This window comes from Conger conger, chromosome 10 (genome assembly GCF_963514075.1).
Source record: "Conger conger chromosome 10, fConCon1.1, whole genome shotgun sequence".
Lineage (NCBI taxonomy): Eukaryota > Metazoa > Chordata > Actinopteri > Anguilliformes > Congridae > Conger > Conger conger.
The window spans coordinates 22,019,661-22,044,924 of record NC_083769.1 but is presented as its reverse complement, the minus strand read 5'-3'; the positions used below and the strand labels follow the sequence as shown (position 1 = coordinate 22,044,924).

The window sequence follows — 25,264 nt, the reverse complement described above, 5'->3', positions numbered from 1 at the left end:
TAATTTAAAAAAAGGCTTCAAGCTTCAGGTGTCAAAATTAGGTCAAATATGACTTTAGCTGTATAAATATGTCGCCTAACTTCAAAGTTAGGACTGTGTGTAAAATTCCTTTCCCAGTGAACATAAGAATTTGTTCTTAAACCTTTTATTGGATATCATCTGACAAAAATTGTTTTGACTATATCAATCAGACGATTTGGACGTAAGGCCAGGAATTTAAGAAGTAGGCTTCCTGCAAACTGCATTCTGAAGTCATTGTATGGATTGGAAGTGATATCACCCCATAACACCACCCCATGGCTAAATTTATAAATTCCACAATTTCACACACTCCTGAACATATTCCTGTGTGAAAGTGGAGGCGTTGGCTTAAACCAATTGATAAAGATTTGCAGCTTTGTGACGGACTGCACATTTCCCTGAAATCTTCGCCTCCAGTGAAAGGCACATCCCTATAATCCCAACATGCCTGCCCATGAGCAGGGAGCACTGTGTGGCTTTGGGCACAAAATCATTTGTTTCCTACTATACCGTTTGTAAAACTGCTGCAAATGTGAAGAATGTGGTATTTTGTGGCATCCAATGCTGTACAGTGATAATGGTTTGATGGTTGCCAGAATAAACTTCATTTGGCCGAGTTGACAGTCACACACTGCTGTGGTTATTGCCATATGTGTTTGTAAACGGTAAGTGCAACTGTAACATGAAGTATGAGAAGAGGCCTTTTATTTCTCTGTGGCTGCAGCCCTGCCAGACTGTAACATGCAGGTCGGCAGATGCTTCCCAGGGTGCCTTGCCTTCAGCAGTTTACATTTGTACCACGTTTATGCTCATGATCCTTTATTTCAGGTCACTTGGTACAGCACCTATGTCCCAACCTACAGCACAGGTCACAATTCTGGGGTTGCTTTTTTTTGTCGAGTTCATTCACCCAATGCTTCACACATTTAGTTTACCATGCTAATTCCATCCAAGAAGACTATGCATTTATGACTGTGAAAGGCTGTGTGGCATAAAATGTTTTTTTGATCAGAAGCAAAAGTTCAGTTGAATACATATAAATGTTAAGATGTAACCACATTTATTTTATTACATTGTACATTGTTTACAAATGGTTTTCAAACTTCACCCCCCCCCCAGACAAAGACATGGCTGCAGATGAGCTCCTTAATTAAAACTGGGCCGTGTGATAAATTAGGCCGGCCTATTTTTACAGGGCAGAGATGCACTTTTAAGTCAGTGCTCGTTGGAAGCATTGATTCACCACCCACTTTAAACGGCACAATGCCTCCTTTAAAAAGTTGAAACTATTGGTATAGTCACCATGTAGGGAATAAATATAATTATCTATTCCCTACATGGTGTTATTAAAGATGTCTTAAATGTGAAAACGCATGTGCTGAACTTGTTTGCTATGCTAACAGCGTGCTGCCATATAATGGGCCTTGGCCCTGATTCAATTTATTATACCCCCTGTGACTGTGAGCTATGAACTTAACTGAAATGGAAGGTTAAAACAGCCAATCAGCAGGAAATTGCTGAATGGGTAAGCCACACCCATGGGCACATCTGGCACCTGCATATTTGTAGTTCCTATGGAGTCATTAACAAGCAGTCATGCAAGATGGAGAAAATTCTTCTAGGTTCCCAAAAACCGTTCCAAGCTATTTATGTGGGGTGTGTGTGATATCCTTGGGTCTGTCAAGTCTAAAAATAAAAAAAAACTTGATTACTTAAGAACAGAATAAATGAATCTTAAAATTTCAAACACCATGTTTACTGTCAACAAGAGTGTGCATTAATGGTGGCTCATAATCTCCCAAATCTGCTCTTAATCTCAAGAACAATATATGCTACTAGGCTGTTACCTACACTAAATGGGACATTAAATACAAATAAAATAATATTTCTGAAATACTTCTTTTTTTCTGCCATGTCTCCGGCAGGACCAAAATGACCAAAATAAACTAAAATGTGAACATACTTACTGGCAGGAAATTGAGATAAAAACAGGAGACAGAATTCAAATCAATGTCCAAAATAGTCTTTATTCTAAATTTTAATTTTATTTTTTAAGTTTAGTATAAAAAAGTTAAGTGCACCACAGTTCCATTACAAACTGTTAAGGACCGCTCTTCACCAGTCTCTTAGTCAACAAGATGGGGACACCTGGCTCCTTCTTAATAATCTTAAAAGATAAAATATATTCAGTAGAATCCATCAAATCATTGTACTGTATGTCTCAATATAAAAATTGGAGAGAATCCCTGAACTATTGATGTCCATAAACCCAAACGGATTTATACTGACTGACACAACTGATGGTTGGAGTGACGTCTACTGATGAGTCGATCGCCACTGGAGCTGAAACGGTCACGGTGCCACTTTAACATCCACAGTCATTCAGTATTTCCATCAGTTTTAGTTCAGTTTTTATACCTCACAAATGACTCCAATTAAAAAGGTGGAAATTAAGCCACACCGTGACTCCAATTTAAATTCCAGGGTTGGTTCAGGAAAGCTGTCCCCTTTCATTTTTCTACACAGCAGTTCATTTTAACAGCATCTCAACCACACTCCAGTCATCAGACTGGGACTAAACAAACCTAAAGCAATGTGAAACAGGCTTGGTCAAAAATAATAATCCTTTAAGCTTAGGAGACAATGTGGCAATACTCAGTGGGAATGCTCTTCTATACGTGTACAGTACACAAGCCAAGACCGCACAGGCAGTGTCTTGCATACAAGCCTCGGGGTTGGAAATAACTTCACATCAAACAAAACTCCCACAAACTAACTAAGTGGATTTTGACATGCAGGTTAAATGAAATAATTCAGGAAACCAAAATGGGGGGAGAGCAACATAGCTGGCATTTTAACAATGTTGTTTTATTCGGGAATGATTTTGTTGCAGTCTGCGGGGTGAACCCCTCAAGACTCATGTCGGATACCCAGCATTAAGACTGTCCAGATTCAGCTTGGCACACAATGAAAAGTTCAACTAAGCTATGCTTAAACATTAAATTTTTAATACACTGCATTCTGTGGACTTTAAGTTTATATGAGGTAATCAAGCTTCAGAAGTGTCTTACTCTGCCTTTTACAAAACTGGACTCCATTACCACCCTTCTTCAAATACGTGGTACAAACACACGAAGATGGATAAATACACATACGTTGTTTTAAAAATCTTTCTCAAGTGGATGGTGCACACCACAATTATAATGGCAACAACAAACGCTATCGTCGGGATTACTTCGAGAGTGATTTTGGAATCACTCTGAAAGCTAATGGATTTTGCTGAAAAAAATTATCCAATATATTCTTAAGCAAATTAAAAAGTACAAACCAATGTAAATGTAATAGAAGTTGGTGTTCTTCTTAAAGGTGCCTCTATACAACCTCACTGTGAACTTATAGCACATTTACTTTGACTCATTACTTATTCATGAAAGTAGTACTTCAGGGAACATCTTCAAAGAATGCGCAGGATAACGTGTACAATATTCCCTGTCCCAAAAATGTAAAGAGCAGAATAATTTTTCTTAGGGAAAATGATGGAAATTCTACATCCTTCAATCTAGAAACCTACTGGTGAAGATGCATAGGATATTTTTTTAAAAGCTTTGTACAAGAGGGAGATATTTTGATTTTGAAATATGCCCACTTGCCTGCTCCATCCATCAAAACGTTATTGCTGATCATGTACAATTTTTAAACGTAACAAGAGTAATATTTCAGAGCTGGTCAACAGCACACACAAATGAATATGTAAGATGACCTGAATTTACAATGTCACAAGGTTACATTCTAAGCTACAAACTAAAACTACAGAAAAAAAGTGCAAAAAGGCAATGAAATGAAAACTATTCACAAAATGAATTGCACATATCTTTCCTACAAAATCTGTAACGCCTGCTTTTCTCGGTACCATCTGTTTGATTATAAAGAGGTTACTTCCACTGCTGTATTTCAGTGCGTTCTAGACCAGATCTTTGGTTATAGATGGGAGCTAATTCAATAGGAGTACAGGATGGTGCTTCTGAAAGAGCCACTGAACGAGTGCAGGGTTGAGGAAGAAAACAGGCTGCACACCAGGCAGCTCCGGGATGGACGTAGGGGTTTTTTTTGTTATTAAGAACAAGTTATATCCATTGTTTAGCCATACAAGAAACTTAAAAGACCATGCATCTTCATCTTGGCAGTAAACAGGACTTTCTTGGCTACTATATAAATTCACGTTACAGTCTGAACAGTTCTGGGTATCCGACAACAAGACGAAAGCAAATGTGTGTGACGCAGACACACACACACACACAAATATAATGGCGCCAACCAACCCTTCCAACCACAACTGGACCTCCAACCGTATTAGTTTCCTCGACATTTGTAAGTTTCTTTGTTTTTTTATTTAAAATGAAGGTGCACACAAAACTTTGGCACCTGATAAAATTCATCTACAGCTGCCCTGGGAGATACAGTAGCCCTGCCCCTCATCCGATCATCTCAAACTGAATGAATTGTGGGTTTTTTGGGTGAATTTCCACAGAAAGTGGATGAGCGGGGGTGAAAAACTCAGCAGATGAGAATGCTATGACATGCTTTCAGATGCAAGTACAGTAGCGCAAGGTGCTTGTATGCATTTTTGCTCATTTAAAAATACGTCTGTAGCACAATTCTTGTGCGGATAAGCAATAAGACGGGGCCCATCTCCAAACCCAAGCCTGGCAGTGGGAGGGCACAGAGCAGGTCTGTAAGGACACCAGTGAGGGGGGTGGTACTGTATCCAGGGCAAAAGAATAATACATTCTGTTAGGTGATGTCAGTATTGTGGTGTGGTCGGCAGGCAGCCGGGGGAGGGGGGGGCGTTGGGGGTTTCGGGTTTCGGGACAGGAAGGAAGGGGACGGGGCCCATCTTCCGGTCACCGTTACCAGATGGTGTAGCCACCGGTGCCGGCCCCCCCCATGAAGTAGCTGCCCTTGCGCTGCTGCGCCATCATCATGTTGGCGCCCTGCATGGCGGCCAGCTGGGCCGCACTGGGGAGCTGGCCGGGAGGCGGAGGCTGCAGAGACACGAGAGCGTTAACACGTTAGCACGTTAGCGCAGGCGCCCAACCACTGCCCTGCACACACACCTACTGGAACACACCTGTGCAAGAGATGTCGCAATGATGCGGTTACCGATGGTCTCGGACATTGGTATCCACTCCGCAGGGTAACTGCTTTGTGCTTTCACAGTAAAATATGTGACCAGGACTGTGTTCACAAATAAGCCGCTTTGATTGTTCGGTTAAGTGAATAATGACAAGGGCAGGAATTAAGGCTCATGTACACCACACAGGAAGCCACTTACTGCATCTGTCAGTGAAGCGTAGCCAAAGTAACATCAGTGGCCGAGGTTCACCAGAAGCACTGTGGACCCTATGCAGGCCTGCTACAGCACAACATTGCAGTCCGCATCTGTTCTATATATTTGGCTTTATGTGAGACAGAGACAAGTGTTTATAAACATGAGAAAACTTGAGGGGGGGGGAGAGACGCAAGGGACCCCGCGGTGAATGCCACTAGGAATAAAAGTCCCAAATTCTCATTGTGCGATAACATAAAGGTAAAAACATTTTTACTGATCACCGCTGTCTTTAATTTGAATTGGCAGGTTCACCTAGGCCTAATGAAGTACTTAAATACAAAGAAAATGATAGAGCGCCAAACCTGCTTTGTGTTAATAAGTTGAAGGGAAATAATATGAAGAAACTTAAACGCCTGTGGTGAGCAACCTAATTAGAGTCTTTAATTTGATCAGCTAAAAAACATTACCTCATTTTATGTGCGATAAGCACAATATGAGCATGGTACTTTGATTCTTTGTGGTATGCATGGCAATTTCAGACATAATGTGGCTTATGAGGGAAAGTATTCTCTCTAAACATGACAAGTACCTAATTTAGAGATGTTAAACACTTGTTAAAATTCTGGGATTGTGATTGTGGTTGGAACGAAAGCCAGCATATGAGGGCCGAGTTTGCGAACCACTGTGTTTGAGGCTGCCTCACCTCTTTCTGGATTTCAGACCAACTTCTGCTCTTAGTTATTTAATTAGCCCAGTCATTTACATGATCTGATTTATAGCCACGTTCCTTGATCTAAACAGCAGATATATGTTCTTGTATAATATTTTTGTGGTCTAATTTATGAGTGAATCCTTCATGGTGCACATGGCTAATTAGCTGATTGGCAGGTGGCAGCAATATCCTGCATACACACTGGCCCTCCAGGACTAGAATAGTGCGGCTGATTGGCCGTCTTCACACCTGACTCCCATGTAAAGGGACGTGGAAAAGCAGCGGTTCTTGGACCTCGAAGACCGTGGCTGTCTCAAATGGCACACTCGTGTATCAAAATCAGTTAATTTGAGATGCACTTGTACTTGTAACGTCATGACTCTTCTGACTGTAATCTGACATTTAGCTAGCTAGCTATGCTATAGCAGAAGAATGTATTTGTTTTTATGTATATGTACAAATGTTGGTATATTTTTATTCATAAATTAAAAAGGGGAAAATGCTTGTATGTACATTAAGGTTAAGATGAGAGAATGTGATATTCAGTGACATTAGCTAGGATATGTAGTTGTATGCCCTCATTTGCTGCAGCATTGTATTTTTAGCTAGATAGCATATGTTACTTTATAGTTGATTGCATATTTACATTTCCAATGTCTTCTTTGCTGTGCACTCTGAAAACGCAATGACTACTGGGAACAGACAGTGTGCTCTGAAGTGCGGTCCTCCCAAGCAGAAAAGAGCTTCCTGTGAATTCGATGTGTACTTACCAGTTTTTGTACTTGAGTTTGGGACACACTTGTTCACATGACCGTTAACTTCCGCGCTTGATTGACGCACTAACTAGTCCACAAGTCTGCAATTTGAGACACAGCCCGTGATTCGATGATCCCTGCGGTACACCATAAAGACATGACAGCACTAATGCTCATTACTCACGGTCACGGGGATGGTGGCGTTGCTGCCCGCTCCATAACGAGCCCCAGAATCAAACCCTCCGTCCACCAGCATGGTGGAGCCTGGCGGATACAGCGCCCCCATGGGGTAGTAAGCCATGGGGAGGCCGTGGCCCATGGGCCCCATGGCTATGGACTGGTGCAGGGGCAGGTACATCTGAGCGCCGGGGTATGCAGAGGACATCTGGTGCAGCTGGCCTTGGGCGGCCTGTGGATGGATGAACCTCGGCTGGTATATCTGGAGAGCAACCGAAGACTGAATGAACAACCTGTGCACCATCTGCTCACCTGTAGTTTTCCTGGCAAAATGGGACTTGCTAATGATGAGCAGGGTTGCAGTAGCTTTTCATAAAATGATGGACCACTGCCCTATCAAGGTACAGTTGGGCCATGTGCCTCATCTGCCCTTTTAATTACCCCTCAAACTACATGTGGTAAGTGGGTGCGGTGAATTTATGGCAGTTGAAATATTTGCCCCCCCCACCCCCCCACCCATCGTCATCCTCAGTTAATGAACTTATTATGGTTATTAATAACAATGTTGCTTAGTGTACAGGTTACCTCAGAATAGGAAGGAGGGGCATCGGTGTAAGGGGGGGCCTGGGGTGAAGGCTGCATCGCAGGGGGATACAGAGCTGCGTTGGCTGCCTGGGGGTACACAGCTTGTGCAGGATAAGAAGCTGCAACGCAAACAAATGACAACAGGGATAACTCGTTATTCAGAGGCGCACTAAATACAAATTGTCACTATTGTCACCAAAGTTAATGGAAAAACGTTTTTTTGTAGCTACATTGATTTATTCTCGGCATTTCAGCAGTTTTCCTCCTACTTTGCACCAGGGTAAATCCTCTTAAAGCTGCAATGTAATATACACGTCTCTCGTTGTTTACGTAAACACTTCCTGTTTTAAACGTCCCATTTCCGACTCATAACCCCGCCCACTTTGATTACAACTAATTATAAAACACCAATACAGAAAATGTATCTAATTTCTTCCGGTGCTACACTGACAAAAAGCAAAAGCATTTTCATGCAACATTTTTCCATTAGATGGATTTTGGCCTAAGGCACGTGAGGGTGTTTATACAATTACAATATAGGTAATGCTTTGTATTAATGCAGTTTTTACGCATTACTATTGTCGGTTGTTAAACGACTTTTGTCAAACTAATCGCTAATGGTATATTAGTATATCAGCGCTACACTTTCAAGCTGATTGTTTACAGGTACTTAACCATACAAAATTACTCGGAAAATGGCTTCGGTTTTCAGACTGTAGGGTACTGGCTTTGTGTGGAGTTGGGCCTACGTCAAAAAATAAGCCATGAGAACAACAACTTGCAGATTATGATTCTCAGTTATTAGCTGCGTTCTATGTAACGTTACATCCAGCAATATATAATTACAGTTGTATGGCTAATTACATTAGGCAGTTACACGTTAAAATACAAAGTTGGATAATTAATCAAATTTTACAACATAAAATATGAATTGCTAAATTGTTGATTCACATAGCGGGTTAACTCAGGGATTGTAGCTAACCTTAGACACACGATTTGTACACCATCATCATTGCCTTCAAATCAATGTTAATGCGTAGGCTAACGTACTGTAACAGAAGGAGCGCAATTCGTAGCTAAGCAATGACATCACTTTGCTAGATAGATAACCATGCTAATTGCCTAATACGGCTTAAATAAGAATAAAAAAAGGATATGCAGAGAGGTTCCTAATGCCTTGGGGTTACAGCAATACTCGGCAAGTTAGTCTAACTATCAGCTTAGCTTATCAAGTGTGTATGTGTGATGTCAATATATGTTACTAGCTAGCTAACGTTAGCTATGCATGCTAACATCAATGACGTAGTATGGCTAGAGCTTGCTGGCTATCTAAACGGTTAGCTATCGACTGCTATTTTGCTAATAATCGTGGCTAGCTAACAGTAGCTAACTAACGTCTTTTGTTTTTTCTGGAAGACTGTTTGCCAAGACGTCGTAGTTTGACGTGAGATTCTCCATAACGTTACCTTTATTATTCATTGTTCCAAAATTTCCCGTAAAAATCAGAAACGTATGACACTGAGGACGAGTCTTGGCCTCAGTAATAACAAATCCGTAATGATGCCAAGGTTTCAACGGCTTCACTTCCTCGTTTACACTGCTCACGCCGCGTTGTTTTGCCTGTGTTGTTGCGGTCAATGTTATGTTAGCTGGTATCCAGCTAGCCTACGTCATCCAGTCAAAGCCTCTCTGATTCCATACACCTCCTCCTTTTCTCAGTAAAAATAAAAATTTAAATGTGGATTATGTATGATGGCAACACTAACTCTTCTGTGACTACTGCTAGGCTGCTTCTACAATAATAATAATAATAATAATAATAATAATAATAGTAATAATCATAATAAAAATCTGCATAACACATTTACTTTTCAACCATTGTTTGAAGAAATGCTATAATGGTTATTGGATGAAGGGAATTCGTGAAATTGTCATGAGATATAACATCTATTATGACTGTTGCAACATGTTGAAATATATAAATTATTTGATTAATCTAGGGGGCAGTTCCAATTTAAATACAGTCAATTCAGGGCATTAATTAAAATTCATTGTAGGCATTTTTTCAATTAATGAATTGAATTTCAAACAATTTCCAGAATTGACTGAGTTGAAATGGAATTCACCCATACCCAACTGGTATAAGCTATATTTACCCACTCACAATCTTACACAAACGCTAGCACCATTTTCTTTGCCAGGTGGGTTTTCTGCTGGCATCCAGTCCAGAACTGTGGATTATTAGCAGGTTGGAAAACTCCTGCATTTTATGTCTAATGGAACAGGATAACAATACAATTTGCATCAGAATTAAAAACATAAACAACCCAATCAAGCTTTATAGTTAATTGCTGTAATTTGTTTGTGAATCTACACATGCCAAAATTTGCATTAGTCAAATATTCCCACATCTGAAGTAACACATTTGTGCCCCTGCTGCCATCTATTGGAAACATCAGAAAATGTTCAGGCTCATGGTTGATCCTCCTGCCTGGCACCAGTGCATCTCTCACTCCTATTCTGTGCCAAAGCACTGCACTTCAGATGTTCCCAATGAAGTCCCACAAGAGTGCACTGAACTAGATTTTTCTGGAATCCAAGAATGCGAGGAGTACAATTAATGGCAAGGGAACTTGGAGATTCTCAACCACACATGCTGGGAAATTAATGTCCTAGATGTGCATTTCATTGACATTATGGATCAATGAAAGTATTATCTCATTTTTTGGGTTAAGGGGTTGTGGATGGGAAGAAAGGTCTTTGTCTTTTGAAGCTGAAGCTATGAAAGATATCTTCATGAAACAGGCCAGGCTGTAGACATTGAGCAGAGATTGGCACTGGATGTGTAGCTAATTAAAGATTCAGCTGTATTCTCGAATCCCGGCTCTCCCTTTGAGCTCCATGGCAATAGGCTGCTTATGCATGCAAATACAATTTGCCAACTGACAGGGAAGCTATTTGAAGAACCCAAAAATGGTAAAGAAAATGTTTCAAATTTTTCCTTTTCACTGAGAAAATGAAGATAAAAATGTAGATTCATTGTTCAGACAAGTGTGACTTTGTGTGTTTGCAGAATATATTTTAATTGTGTCAACTTTGTAACCTCTATCCAATCAAAATGTATATTGGCAGATATAATGTCTTGTGCATTGGCCTCATCTCAATTAATAAGGAGAGCATGCACTGTTCTATCTAGTACCCAGTCAAACACTTGCCTTAGATTTTTTTTTTCAACATTTACTGTTGAATAGATTTGATTGCATGCAAAGGTGCCAGCACTAAAAGTGTTGTTATTCATATTTATTTATATGAAAACTATATATTAATTTTTAATTATGCTGAGTAACAATTGGAGACCAGCAAACCTGTGGTTTTGTCCTGTCATGCTACAGGAACTGGAAGACTGCATCAGAAAATTCCAGGTTTTCCGGGACTCTTGAGAACTGTCTTCCATGTTCAAAGTGAGTGTGAAAAGGTAATGTGTGGAGAACTGAAGGTTTCCTTGTGCAAAAAAACAAAACAAAAACAAATTAAACTGGCTGCCATGGGCTGTGTCCTTTATTTGGGGAAATGTATTCATCCACCATTGCATCTTGGCCTTGTTTAAATTTTGTGAAATATTTCATAGATAGGCTACTCTAGCTCTGACTGATGAAAGTTTCACATTTCAATCTGTGACTTTTCTAATAAATATTAATACTTGCCAGAGGCAGGAAATTTATATTCGTACATACACTTCTAGCCATCACACACCCGCACACCATCTCCTTTTTGGCACTGCTTTTGGATCTAACTGACTGCGTCTTGTTCTCACCCTTCATGCATACACGTGGCATATTTTCATTACGGTTATTTGGCGGAAAAATCCAATACCACGATAGGACAAAACGTTTGTTGCTGATTTAATAATAGTTGAGGTAGCCACTGAATATGGAATGTTATAATACACTTTCGCTTTAAGGCGGCCATAGCTCCCCCTCTGTCGAGTGGCGGTGTTTTTTTCCATGCAATACTTGCCTTGCATAAATTATGTTCATGACGTAGTGCAAAAAGACAATTTTGTATTAAATTTGCGGGACTTTTCTGCGGAAAGCCTTGGTTTCGGTGTGAACGAAGGTGTTTGGTGTTCACCCAAGCTTCAGGTAACGGAGGAACCGTCATTAAATATTAAGGGCTGGAGGTTGTACGTGCTGCCGACCCTCTTTATCAATGCAAATGCATCTTTTGTGTGCTGTCATAGCGCCTAACTGCAAGCTGTGAGATGAATTTTTAATTATTCGGCTTATAAACAAACTGTGCCTAAGCTTCTGAAAAGAGGACTCGCCCCCCAAAAAAACTGACTTATTTTCGGTAAGTTTTTGTGTAACGTGATTTCTTCTGAACAGATCTGTGTATTTCAAGACGGTGAAATGAGGTTTTTTGGTTAATATGCAATGTTCTTAATTAGCATAATTTATATATTTATGATAAAGAGTGGGGAAATACATAAACCGCTGTCCTTAGACTTGGTGCAGTGGCTGAATTATGTTTCGGTATGTGTAAGCGGAGTAGAGTGTACCGAAAAGTACGCGGGGAGATGTTATTATTGGATCAAGGATGGGGGTTGGTAGACGGGAGGATCTGCCAAAGTTTGGTTTGATCAGATATTTTTGTGGGAGGGGTGGGAGTCGCGGCGCTGCATCGCATGTCCATCTGGACATTTCCATGTGTCAGTAAAATATATAACTTGCTGCCTGTTCTCGCTAACTATTTACATCTAGGAAGAAAAATGGAATGGAACGCTTTGAAGGCCCTTCAAGGCCGCATTAAAATCAATAGAAAAATATCGCCTCCTAGTCGCGTTTGCATATAATTTACCAATGTTAACAAGCCAGCTCCCTTGAGACCAATGTAGCTAACTAGCTAGTGTACTGTAACTAGCTAAATGGCCTCACACGAACGTAAACAGTGTAATTTATTTCCCAAATATATGCTTAAACTCACACCAGCTGGCCAACGTCACTATCAAGGAAGCTAACTTGTGTTTTAAAATATTAGGTAACGCTGGTCAGCTAACGGTAGCTCGCTTGTTACCTTGCTAGCTATGTGTGCTGTACTAGGCTACATTTCCTGTGGCCCGAGATTCCTTTTACGTGTAACGAAAGCAGTGTCGTATTATAATTTGTGCTCTTGTTGGCAAACTCGTGCTATCAAAAGGAGCTAAATGTAGTTATTTTTCTCACTAAATATTACTCGGCTAGCGAGCTAGCTGCATAATTCATGATCCGCTGTATTGTGTAGTATGCGTTATGCAACCTTATGCATATTGAAATAGACAATGAACTGCAGGACTTCAGTAATCAAACTGAGAAGTAGTCTACATGCAGTGCAGCTGGCCACCTATTGTAACTACAGAATGATCATGAAGCTCGTGTTAAAATAAATGCTCAATATTATAATATTTCACAATAACGTTACTTCTGGCAATGCTGCGTTTAATTTGAGACATTTCATTGTTTTTGACCTGATAATCACTGCCTTCCCATGATTCAAGTAGCTGTAATCAAGTCCGATTAATAAAGAAATATTCTTCATTGATTTGAGTTTGGATGCGTCTGCATCTGTGAGCTGCCATCTTGATAATAGACCAGTCCAAATGTTTGCTTAAGTAAAAATGTAATATTAACAAATGGAAATAAATGAAGTGTGTTTATTTATTGACTACATCCGATACCTGGAGCCTGTATCATTAAACAGGATTAATTGGTAATCCCGAATGAAACCCAGAACCATCCCAAATCTAGAACATCGATTGAGGTAAAAAGAGCATCTCCAGACTTTTACAGGCCCCCGATGGGTGTAGCTGAGGGCTACACAGCTGTATGTCGGCAGTTGGCATTTATGTGGGATTTGCAAATGGAGTGTGATGGACCAGGGGCTGTTTGGGGTAATACCGGCTTGTGGATGTTTTTCTTCCTTGCAGTATGTGGGCACAGTGACGCCTGGGCGGTGTGAGTTAGGCACTATGGACCCAGAGGAGCTCACTACTAACGAAGGTCCCCTCACCGTTAATGAACAGGTACCAGTCTGCCACACAGCGACCGCGACTCCCGTGACAACCTCACCTCCCCTCAGACCTCAAGCCCCGCCTCCTTCTCTGTCTCACCGCCGCATTTCCAACCACAGCTGTCCAGAGTCTGTCGCCCCTCTCCCTGGTTTCCCTAACATTCTTCCATCTTCACAGCCGTTTGAAATGTCTTGCTCATCTCTTTAAGAGCGAATAACTGACAGCTTCTCTGCTCGTCACCTTTCATGGTCTTGTGTCTGTCGATGCACGCACTGCCTTGTGTACTCACCGCCGGCAAAAGCAATGTTGATTTGGTGGGGGTGGTTTTCTGATAGCATTGCTTAAGCTTCTCATTGGCTAATACTGTTGTTATTGTTGTTGTATTGTATTCACAATTCTTTTCCTGTTAAAGTTGTTTTTCTTTTTTGCCATTGTGTGCTAATGTGTGCTTGGCTTCTCTGTCCTCCCAGCCATTCACTGTCTCACTGCAGAAGTCTTTTTTCAGACGTTAGATTCCTGCACTTTGAAATTGCCTGGCCGAGACAACCAGGTACGCTGCATTCTTTCTCTCTCCGTGCTGCCCCCACATCACGCTCTCTGTGCTCCTCTCCTCTTCCTGTTCTTTTGCCCGTTGATTCCTAGCTCTCCCAGTGAGCGGACATGAGGTTTGCAATAAAATTGAAACGCCGTGTAAACATATCTGCTTTTGGGCCTCATGGTGCATCGGGCTAAAGCCGTCGTCTTCGTGGAGTTGTTGAGAGAAGGAGGGCTTCTGTCTGTCTTATGCATAACAGGAGTAGCGAAAATCGTTGCGTTGCAGTCTGTAAAGAAAGTTTGCTCGCTAAGTTCTGTTGCTGAATTTTGCTATGCACAGAACAAGAGACTGCTCCGCTTGGTCGGGTGGTTGCATGAAGTGTACTCAGACTGCACAGTTTGGCTGCTGGATTCAAGAGTAACTCTTAGCTCTGATAGTGTGCTGCAGTGTAACTGTGCAGCCCAGCTGCTGGACTACAGAGTGACTGTGGAGCTGAGCTGCTGGACTGCAGAGTGACTGTGTAACTGAGCTGCTGGACTGCAGAGTGAAATGACACCGCAGATGGCAAAGCACACCTGAGGGAAACCGTGCTTTCTCAAATGGTGCTTCTCGGATGTTGAGCATTGTTGCTTTCATTTCAGAGATTATGCTTTCTTTTAAAACTAATGTAACAGGACACTGCTGGGGGGTGGGGCATGTCCTTCTTATACGCTGCTGTGGGATCTATTGTTTTCAGCGGAGAGCATGTGCTTCTTTGGGAATCTCCAAAATGGACCAATAGGAGGTGGAAAAAGTGAGCACAAACACAATTGGCCAATTCAGATTCAAATAAAAAGTGGGGTAAACGGGGGTAAAGTAATTCTTAATAAATGAGTTTTTGGTGGGGTCAGTGGCAACAGCAGGGCTGCTGATCTGAAATGAATTCCTCTGCTGAGTGTGAGTTCAAACACAGCTATCGCGTGTGCTCTCTCCTATATGGCTAAAACTGCGCAGGATGAAGTCCACACACGGTAATTGAGAGCAGAAGAGAGCTAGGTAAAGATCTCTGATTTGCTCTCTCCCACCTCTCCCGCCCCATCCAGGTGATTGTGATGTCGGGCCACGAGACGATCCGTGTACTGGAGGTGGAGGTGGACGCGGCACTGCCTACCTCCGGGGCTGATGGGAAGCGAGAGGGCGCGTGTGAGGAGGGGGAAAACCTCGCCCTGGAGCCCAGTGAGGGAGGGGTGCAGGACTCCCCCGCACAGCCCTGTAACAGCGGTGGAGTAGGTGAGGGTTTTATACATGGCTCAGTGTACATCAGTTCACTGTGTGAAACTCACCACCAGATACAGTGCAGCCTGTAAGCATTTTGACAGTGTTTCAATTTCTGTTCATTTGGCTCTGTCCCCAGTGCATTGGACTTGAAACGAAACATTGAATAGGAAGTTAAATTGCAGACTTTAACCTCATTTTCATAATTTCATTTAAAATCCAGTGTGCTGGTGTACAAAGCCAAAATATCCCAAATTGTACCACTGTCCAATACTTAAGGACTGCACTGTATCTATTGATCAGCTCTCTCAGGTATATCTGACCTGTGATGTTAAGAACTTTGGGGTGAGATTCAATGGTATGAAAGTGGTATAGGAATAAAATGTATTATTATACAAAATGTACAAACCTGGCATACAAAACTGTTGTGTGGGGTTAGCCTTACCCTCTGTAGCTGTATGAAATGTAAGAAAATGTACTACCATTTTTTTTTCTTCTCATGATTCTCATGATTCTGGTGGCACTTTCCCATACAGGTGTATCACTTACCTCAGGCTCTTAAAGAGATCTTTCTCACAGATTTTGCATATGTATGGATAAAAGGCTAGTAATTTGGGAGACAATAAGAAGGTGACACACAAAGTGTCAATTTTTTCATTACATTAATTTTGTGTCAACTCAAAAGCATCATAAAACCTTAAATTACCACTATTGGTCTGTACTACATATGGTAGGCATAGCAAAGTGCTTCATTATCTTGTAGAGTCAGAGATGTACTCGCTCTGGCCAGCCTTTGAGAATGTGTGTCATGGTGTAAGCTATGGTGCTGATGCTGGTGTCATCCTCCGTCAGTGTTGGGCGATGGAGGCATTGCTGTGGAGACACAGGCCCCTATGCTCCAGAGTGTGGCCCCTGCTGGTCCCATCAGCGTGTCCATGGCACAGCCCCAAACGGCCGTGCCCATCACCATACAGGGCTGCCCGCAGGTGAGTGGACCCCTCAGTACCTCATATACCCGCGTGTCCACCGCAGGGAGACAAAGCACTCCCAGTGTAGGGTGGTTCTGAGCCGCTCCAGGGCCGTGTCTGAAATTGCAGACTTGTGGACTAGTTAGTGGACTAGTTAGTGCGACTAGTGGACTAGTTAGTGCGGAAATCACCCCCAGTAGTTGCTGGTCATGTGATCAAATGCATCCCAAACTCAAACTGGGAAAGGACACCGGATTCACCGGAGGTTTTCCTGCACTTCCTGCAAATTCTAGTCTGCTTCCCAGTAGTCATTTCAGAACTGAAAGCAAAGAAGAATAGAAAACAAATATCCAGCAACAATATTTATATGATATGCGTGGTGGCCGCAGGATGGGAGGAGTTTGTGTACCTTTGTACAAACCTTTATTTAGGTTTGTACAAAGCCAACAGTGTCACAAGTGATTTACCAATTAAACAAGCACAGTACAGTACATTTGGTACAGGAAAGAAAAGGTACATCCATTCAGGCCCAGGATTTTTGTAAAGCTGCTATGTGACAATCTGAAGCGAATGTGATTAACTCTGGTCAGTATTGTACAAACCTGATTAAACGTAAAAAGGGACGGGGTGTCACGCCTGTTTTCCGTTCTGGTGCCTCAGTGGTGGAATGACTTGCCTACCACTGTCAGAACAGCAGAATCCCTCCCCCTATTTCGACGCAGACTCAAAACCCACCTTTTCAAACTCTACCTTAGTCCTCCCTCCTGATTTCCCCTGCCCCTCCTTTCTGATATCCCTATCCTTGTTTAACCCCCCCCCCCCCCCAAAAAAAAAAATGCACTTCTCATGACAACTATGTTTACAACACCATTTCCTGTGTATTTTGCTAGTTTCTGGATGTGATGCTCTGACTTATGGTAGAACCTATGCACTTGTAAGTCGCTTTGGATTAAAAGCGTCTGCCAAATGACTAAAATGTAAATGTAATGTAAATGTCTCGGTGGCGCAGCCTGTAAAGCACTGCTCATTGCGAGCTCATGCTCATTGCGAGCCGCGACGTCGGCGGTTCGAATCCGACCGTCTGACATTTGTCGCATGTCTTCCCCTCTCTCTCGCTCCCATTCTTCCTGTCTCTCTATACTGTATACTGTCCAATAAAGCTGAAAAAGGCCTAAAAAATATCTTTAAAAAAAATAAAAAATAAACGTAAAAAGGGACACTCAGTTGGTCCAAACTTTTCAGGTTATACTTATACTATTTTAAGCCAACATGACATAAATTTTGACTGAAACATCAAGAAAGTACAGACATAAAAATGGGATGTTAGCTAGCTCTGTAGCTAGATACACGGTTTTCAGAAAGTATTCAGACCCCTTCAGTTTTTGCACACTTTATTGTGTTGTTGAATAACACATAATGACAAAGTGAAATCTGAGAGATTTCTAAAAACGTTTTAACTTTGTCATTATGGGTTATTGAGTGTAGATTGATGGGTAAAAATGACAATTGTAAAAAAATAAATTAAAAAAAATTAAATAAAAGATGCGTTTCCCGTTAAGGACTGAAGAGTCATGACGTTCTAGTACAAGTACATCTCAGATTAACAGATTTGTATGTTCTTGTATTCTAAATAGATGATTTATTGGTGCACTTGTGAGTTAAGCTCATAAAACAGGAGTGTACAAGTACATGAATGTGAGGTTTGAGACACAGCCCAGGTCTTGGGGGAAGCAGATGGGTTTGAGTGGAGCTTGGATCAGGTGGATGACCCCACTGATATTATAGTCTAACCAGATTCTAAACTCTGTACCATAAATATTGACAATGTACAATACTCTGGCATTGGAAGTTCAGTGGATCCCCTGTTGCTAAGAGGACAGAAGGAATACAGGAGTTGAGTATCTGGTTAGCCTATAATTATATCGGTGATGCCACTAAATGGTTTGCCTGTAATGTAATTCAATATAATGTAAATGGACTGCAGCAGTTGTTATATACAGTTTTACAGTCAAAAGCCCTGCACAATATTAATTCATTCACCCATTCCCGCATACACTTAAACACTAACATCGAAAGGCTGCCAAGCAAGGCACTAACCAGGTTGCCGGGAGCAATCTGGGGTTAGGTGTCTTGCTCAGGGACACTTCGACACACCCGGGGGCGGGGGTATTATTCTGTGTTATTCTGCTCCTCTGTGGCTCTCCGCCTGTGTGACCATGTATTATGGAAACTCTGTGTGACCTCAGCCCCTGTGACTCCTCCCCCAGATGCTGACCCAGGACAGCTTGGCCACGCTGATGACGGGTGTGATGGCCCAGCCTGGATCTCTGGGCCAGCCGCTGCTCATCCCTCTCAGCATGGCGGGGCCCATGGGGGGTCAGGGGGGCCTGGCTGTCATCACCATCCCCACGGCAACCGTGGCCACCCTGCCTGGGCTCACAGCCGCCACCCCGGCAGGAGGCGTCCTCAAACTTCCCCTCGGACTGCAAAGTAAGGCTTCCGGCACTTTCCCTCCACATCGCTCGTGCCCTCACAAGGTTTTTCTGTAAAGTAAATGCTAATTATACACCTATTTCCATATCTATGTCTACATGTTTTATACCTTTAGGCAATCAAAAGCCTAGAACTTGATACTGAACTCTGTTGTATACCTGCACTAAGGAAGCGATTGAATGCACCTGACTAATCAGAAAAGGCTGAGAAGCCAACTGTCCAATTACTTTTGGTCCCCTAAAATGGAGGATAAAAAAGAATGTAGAGCACCTGCTCTACTCTGCAGTTCTGTCCTGCCTTTAAGGCTCAGCACTAAGGCGCAGAGAGACCCTCAGGCTCTAAGAACAAGCTGCAACCTTTCCAAAAACTCTGCGGGCTCCTGTTGCGCTGTCCCCGGCACTCCCGAAGGCGTGTATCGATTCCGAGGGATTTTGTGCTGCAAGGTGCACGTAGATAGAGTGACACTTAATAGGGTCCCATCTGGCATGTCCTTTCACATGGTAAATCCCTAAATTGGCTTCAGGGGCTTTTAGTCCCATTGAGATGTAACTTTGAGTCGATGGAGAACAGCAGCCAACTCCTATCAAAAAGGGTGAACCACGGTTCATTTATTAGCACTTAATTTTATTTTAATTTAATTTTGTTTAAAAAGTATAGAGAGACAATTTTCCCAAAAAATATTAAAGAGACCAGGCGAAGCCCGAGAAACCTGGAGCTAAGTGGAGGAAATTTGCCCATGTGACTAACTCCTTCATTCAACAAGAAGGCGTGTTGATTGTTAAATGTTTTGCCCTGTGACTGGGTCTGACTGCTGCTTAGAAGAGAGAGCGCAGTGATAGATAGGTAAAAAATTTTCTCCTGAGGAATTAGTGGATAAAATAGTCTAAAAGTGAAGTGTAAAGACTGTAATTATAATGTAGGGAACTACTTTGTGACATGTCTTATTAGTAAAAAGTCTTATTTCATTGAAAATAGACAGAACATTTTTTAAATGTTAGTCCCTATGAGCTTGGTATATGCAGTAAACTCACAGTAAATGTACTGTGATAGATGTCATACCTTTACTTGAGTGTACATCCTTACTGCCCTCAGACAGGTAAAACAGAGACAATCCCAGCACTTGGTGCTGTTAGGATTCTGAATTTGGTTTGTTCGTATTTAAACAGGTAGAAATGACACTACACACTCGGGTTTATTCCTTGCCGGCAGATGTAACAGACATACTCGTACAGAGGTTGTGTTTGCATTAGCCAGGGGGATTATGGGATTGAGTGTTGGTTGTGCGTTCCCCAGCCGCCACGGTGCTGAACACGGTGCAGCCCCAGATGCACGCAGCGACCCAGGCCATCCTGCAGTCCTCGGGCTTGCCCCTGCAGCACCAGGCCCAGGCCCAGACCGGCCCGGCTCTGGCGCAGGTGGTGACCACCTCTGTGGCTGCCACAATCCCCCGGACCTCCGAGGCGGTCATGTCCATGGCAGCACCCCATACGGCGGGGCTCTCCATCAACCCCGCCATCGTAAGTGTGTTTTCCCGAGTATAAACGTTCTTCATAAATTCCACCCCCCCATGCCCCCACATTTGATGTGTTAACAGAACAAAAAGGGTGGAAATATTATAGAAACAAATAGCGTGTCAGACAAATATACATAATCATTTACTACACCAGGGCAGCAATTGGGCCTGTAACTCAGTATGCAGCTTTAAGTCCCAGGTTGGGCATTGCTGTTGTACCTATTAGTGAAGTACACAACTCTAATGGCTTCAGTAAAATATCAAGCTGTAAAAATGTTTTGTCAAACAGCTGTGAGCTGTTTAAGCACTAAGCAGTCCCAATGTGTCTGCTTAGTGCTTAAATGTAAATACGTTCAAAATATTACACGTGCAAATAAGAAATTATGTATCCCTCTCATTTTGTGGATTGAGTTAAAATATCGTGTCAATTTTGCCTGTGTCACATATCAGTCCCCCTCCTCCCCCAGATCAGCGCAGCGTCTCTAGGGGCTCAGCCCCAGTTCATCAGCTCCCTGACCACCACGCCCATCATCACCAGCCCCATCTCCGGCATGGCGGGCCTCACCAGCCAGATCATCACCAACGCGCAGGGGCAGGTGAGAGCTGATACGCAGGCCGGTTTCGGACCGGGTCTCTGGGTGGGCTGATGGGCAAGGCCCTGGGTGGGTGGAAGTGGAGGAAGCGGTGTGACACAAATTGAACCCGAGCTCAGCGAACAACGCGGTTTACTACAGAGGAATATGACTGTGATTTCTCAACTGCAAGTGAAAATTGCCTATTACTGGGTCCTTGGAAATAAAAATAATGACATGCTTATCTGGAGGCACTCGAGAATGCACGTAAGCCATAGGTTTAAGAGCTCAAGTTTATTGAAGAATGTTGCACATTTCTTGTGTCACCACCTCTGTTTTGTTATACCCAAATCATAACACGTATTGTTTAAGACGTGTTATGACCCGGTTTAGGTTAGACTGTAACAAGGAAAAAGGATAAGGGAAATTAATGGGAAGCGTGTACGTTCAGTTCACTGTTCGTTCAACTAAATTGAGGTAACCAAATTTGCGTAAAACCCTGAATCCAGGTGACACCGTTCAGCCCAATGTCAGTCTCAGTCTGCTGTAGTTATGATGAAACCATCCCTGCGGATAAAAAAACCTAAGCTCGTCCCTCTTTGGCGAATGTTGCAGGTAATTGGGACGCTCCCCTTCCTCCTGAACCCGGCCTCCCTGGCGGGCGGAGCTGCCCCCGCCCTCCCCTCGCAGAGCCTGCAGGTGCAGACGGTGTCTCCCCAGCTGGTGGTGAACGCCCAGGGCCAGATCATCGCCACCATCGGAAACGGCCCGGCCCCCACCACCACGTCCGCCGCCGTGCTCCCCAAGACCTCCGCACCACTGACGCTCACTAAGCCCAGTACACAGGTACACTCCCCAACCCAGCACTGTGCACGCTCCCCAACCCAACACTGAGATACGCTCCCCAACCCAACACTGTGTACGCTCCCCAACCCAACACTGAGATATGCTCCCCAAGACCTCCGCACCGCTGACGCTCACTAAGCCCAGTACACAGGTACACTCCCCAACCCAACACTGAGATACGCTCCCCAACCCAACACTGTGTACGCTCCCCAACCCAACACTGAGATACGCTCCCCAAGACCTCCGCACCGCTGACGCTCACTAAGCCCAGTACACAGGTACACTCCCCACCCAACACTGAGATACGCTCCCCAACCCAACACTGTGTACGCTCCCCAACCCAACACTGACGTACGCTCCCCAACCCAACACTGACGTACGCTCCCCAGCCCAACACTGAGATGCGCTCCCCAACCCAACACTGAGATGCGCTCCCCAACCCAACACTGAGATACGCTCCCCAACCCAACACTGACGTACGCTCCCCAACCCAACACTGAGATACGCTTCCCAACCCAACACTGAGATACGCTCAGGGTTGCGTGCAGGAGCCCTGCTGAATGTGCTGTGATCTCTGCTGCAGGGCCCAGTGGTGACGGTGTCACAGCCTCCCGTGGTCATCGCCCCCCAGCCCTCTGTGGTGAAGACAGTCACCTCCCTCTCCGCCCCCGTCCCCATCGCCTGTGTGGACTCCCCCACTGTGGGCCAGCTCGTCAGCAGTGAGTGGGCCCACAGTGTCTTTTAACGCCATTGACGACCGTTAACCATAAGGACAGCAATGGAAATAAGATTTCCAGTTTCTTGTTATCAAATTCTGTTGATTATCAAATAAAATCTACGTAATTGATCAATCAACCATTTTTTCAAACATTGACGTACCGTGACATACTGTACATATAGTCATACAGTCAGCTCCAGAATTATTGGCTCCCTTGATACTGTAAATACACACAAAAAACTGTAAACTAAAAATGCCACATGTCATTGTTTTAACTGGAGCTACCTATAAACCCCCAGCCAATGCCAGGGTTCTGAGAGACAGTGGCACACAGTGCAGACGCGTTCTCCATGTTCCCGGGATTGAGACGGGTCTCTTTTGCTAACCACACCCTCAGAGCCCCAGCCGGGAGTTGCAGAGGAGGAGGGCATTAATCTGGAGGAAATCCGTGAGTTTGCCAAGAACTTCAAGATCCGCCGCCTCTCCCTGGGGCTCACGCAGACGCAAGTGGGACAGGCGCTCACTGCTACAGAGGGGCCTGCCTACAGCCAGTCTGCCATCTGCAGGTGAGCTCTGCTCTACCATCCCCTGGGAGGAGGTACTGCAACAAGGAGGTAGAGTCTGACTGCCTTGCTGTCTCCTAAATGCAGTACACTTCACAGGGGAAACTAAATGCAAAACTTGACTTGTATACATTTTCATATGTGGGGTTTTAAAATTTAAAATTTCTGCAAAGGGTCCATATCTAACTGAAGGGGAACAGACAAGCAGAAAGGTATTCTGTGACCATATATATGTTTATTCAGCTGTCCTAGGGTTGTTTAAAGTACAGTCAAAGCGCTCATTTTTTAAAATTTTTATGGAAGACAAAATAATTGATTCAGTGATAGTGTATCATTATGAGGGTAAATGGTCCATAATGGACATGATCTACTGAAGAACAGTTGACAACTTGTTTCAATTAAGGGGTTGCGATTATGGTTGGAGTGAACAGATCGGTCTCCCTCAGGAGCAGCCGGGTTCAGCGCTGGGTGTTGTTTCCTTCCCGCAGGTTTGAGAAGCTGGACATCACGCCCAAGAGCGCGCAGAAGCTGAAGCCCGTGCTGGAGAAGTGGCTGGCGGAGGCGGAGCTGTGGAACCAGAAGGGGCAGCAGAACCTGATGGAGTTCGTGGGCGGGGAGCCCTCCAAGAAGCGCAAGCGGCGCACCAGCTTCACCCCGCAGGCCATCGAGGTGCTCAACACCTACTTTGAGAAGAACGCCCTCCCCACGGGCCAGGAGATCACCGAGATCGCCAAGGAGCTCAACTACGACCGCGAGGTGGTCCGCGTCTGGTTCTGCAACCGGCGGCAGACCTTGAAGAACACCAGCAAGATCAACGTCTTTCAGATTCAGTGACGGGGTGGGGTCGGGGGGGGGGGTTGGGGTGGGGGCAAGTGGGGTGGGATAGGGGGTGAGGAAGGCGACTGGTGCTCCGATGGAACGGTAATGTAGTCTCAGCGAGAGGTCGATGGGTTTTTAGTGAGGAGGTGAGATTTACTGGGAGGTGCTGGTGAAAAGAGGACAGACAGACGTGCGTTTGTACAGACGAGGACTGCTCTTCCCAGCCCTGATACATTATCGGGTTCCACTTTTTCACAAAGGGACATTTTTTGGGGGTGGGGAAGGGTGAGGGTTTTATAGTGACCATCTTGTCAAGCCAGTCGGTTTCTGAGGAGAATGTTTTTAAGTGGGAATCTTCTCAGCCTGAGAGTTATATGACATACCAGTAGGATCCAAATTCTTGTATAGGAAGACAATTTTGCTACAGAGCGCCCTTGTTTTCACATTTCACCGCTGGGGTAAATCATGGGGGAGCATGTGTAAAGAAAGGCCGAAAATGAAATAGAAATTGGGACCTCTCCTTCCCCGTACGGTTGTCGAGAATCTCCTGCATACGTTTTGTATTTTAACCTTTTCCGATAACAATTTCACTATGTTATGTCAGGCTGGTGATTTGACTTTTGAGAAGTTAATTGAATTGGACTGAAGCATGCTTTTATTTACCTTGTTACAATTACCTGACATTTTATAACGATCATTTCATAATTATAATCAGTAGTGCTGATCTGCGATGTTAAACGGGGATCAGCGATCACGATGGCTTTTCTAACCAGCAATGACCGAGTCTTGGTGCTTGCAGTGTGAGGAGAAGTATGGTGCAGCTGCTGAGTGGGGCATAAGGACAATGCTCAGCCATGGGGGACAGGCCTGTTTGCAGAAACCATGCCATTGGTCGCTTGGCCAGCACCAGAAACGGTGTCAGTCATGGTGGGGAAAAAAAGGTCATGACCTGACATGCCCTCTTCCATCATACGTCCATTTATTTCAGTCAGTCGAGAGGCAAACCTGTGGGTGTCGAAAAACAAAACCAACTAGGCATCCTTTGGTCAGTTTTACCCAACTGCAAGGAATTTCTTGTATTTATTTTTGTTGCGCCTATAAAGCAGGTGGCTTTTGTGGCATGGGGGTGGGTGGGAAGGGGGCTGGGTACACGTTTGGCGCAGGGTCGGTCACGACACGGAGGAGGCAACCGCCCAAGGGTACGGAACGGCCAATATTATGTCCCATATCTGTGAACATAGAAGGGTGCCTGGCATGAGACCATGTGTCCTGTCCCTGTAGGCAGCACGTGAATGGACTGGTACCTAAATCACAGTGAAATGGTTTATGTATATGTGTATGTGTGTGTGTGTATAGCA

General features: G+C 43.8%; 2 protein-coding genes across 7 annotated transcripts; one reads left to right on the top strand and one right to left on the bottom strand.

The window, feature by feature from the left end:
* Positions 1 to 2,028: 2,028 nt before the first annotated feature.
* dazap2 (DAZ associated protein 2) lies at positions 2,029 to 9,245 on the bottom strand. Of its 3 annotated transcripts, XM_061257150.1 has the most exons (5): positions 9,046 to 9,245; positions 7,580 to 7,698; positions 7,002 to 7,256; positions 6,833 to 6,918; positions 4,929 to 5,063 (listed from the first exon to the last, which is right to left on the bottom strand). In XM_061257150.1, the coding sequence occupies exons 1-4, from the start codon at positions 9,056 to 9,058 to the stop codon at positions 6,877 to 6,879; spliced, it is 429 nt and encodes a 142-aa protein (XP_061113134.1). In that variant the 5' UTR covers positions 9,059 to 9,245; the 3' UTR covers positions 4,929 to 5,063; positions 6,833 to 6,876. The 3 variants fall into 3 exon arrangements, with proteins under 3 accessions (XP_061113132.1, XP_061113133.1, XP_061113134.1); XM_061257148.1 differs by lacking the exon at positions 6,833 to 6,918 and having other exon boundaries at positions 2,029 to 5,063; XM_061257149.1 differs by lacking the exons at positions 6,833 to 6,918; positions 9,046 to 9,245 and adding an exon at positions 8,562 to 8,806 and having other exon boundaries at positions 2,029 to 5,063.
* Positions 9,246 to 11,600: 2,355 nt separating this feature from the next.
* pou6f1 (POU class 6 homeobox 1) lies at positions 11,601 to 23,921 on the top strand. 4 transcript variants are annotated; one of them, XM_061258641.1, is made up of 11 exons: positions 11,601 to 11,721; positions 13,542 to 13,637; positions 15,243 to 15,429; positions 16,267 to 16,400; positions 18,650 to 18,872; positions 20,169 to 20,392; positions 20,856 to 20,984; positions 21,576 to 21,806; positions 22,390 to 22,525; positions 22,922 to 23,090; positions 23,576 to 23,921. In XM_061258641.1, exons 2-11 carry the CDS (start codon positions 13,584 to 13,586, stop codon positions 23,919 to 23,921), a joined length of 1,833 nt encoding a protein of 610 aa, XP_061114625.1. In that variant the 5' UTR covers positions 11,601 to 11,721; positions 13,542 to 13,583. The 4 variants fall into 4 exon arrangements, with proteins under 4 accessions (XP_061114625.1, XP_061114624.1, XP_061114626.1 ...); XM_061258640.1 differs by having other exon boundaries at positions 11,616 to 11,929; XM_061258642.1 differs by lacking the exon at positions 11,601 to 11,721 and adding an exon at positions 12,084 to 12,111.
* Positions 23,922 to 25,264: the final 1,343 nt, after the last annotated feature.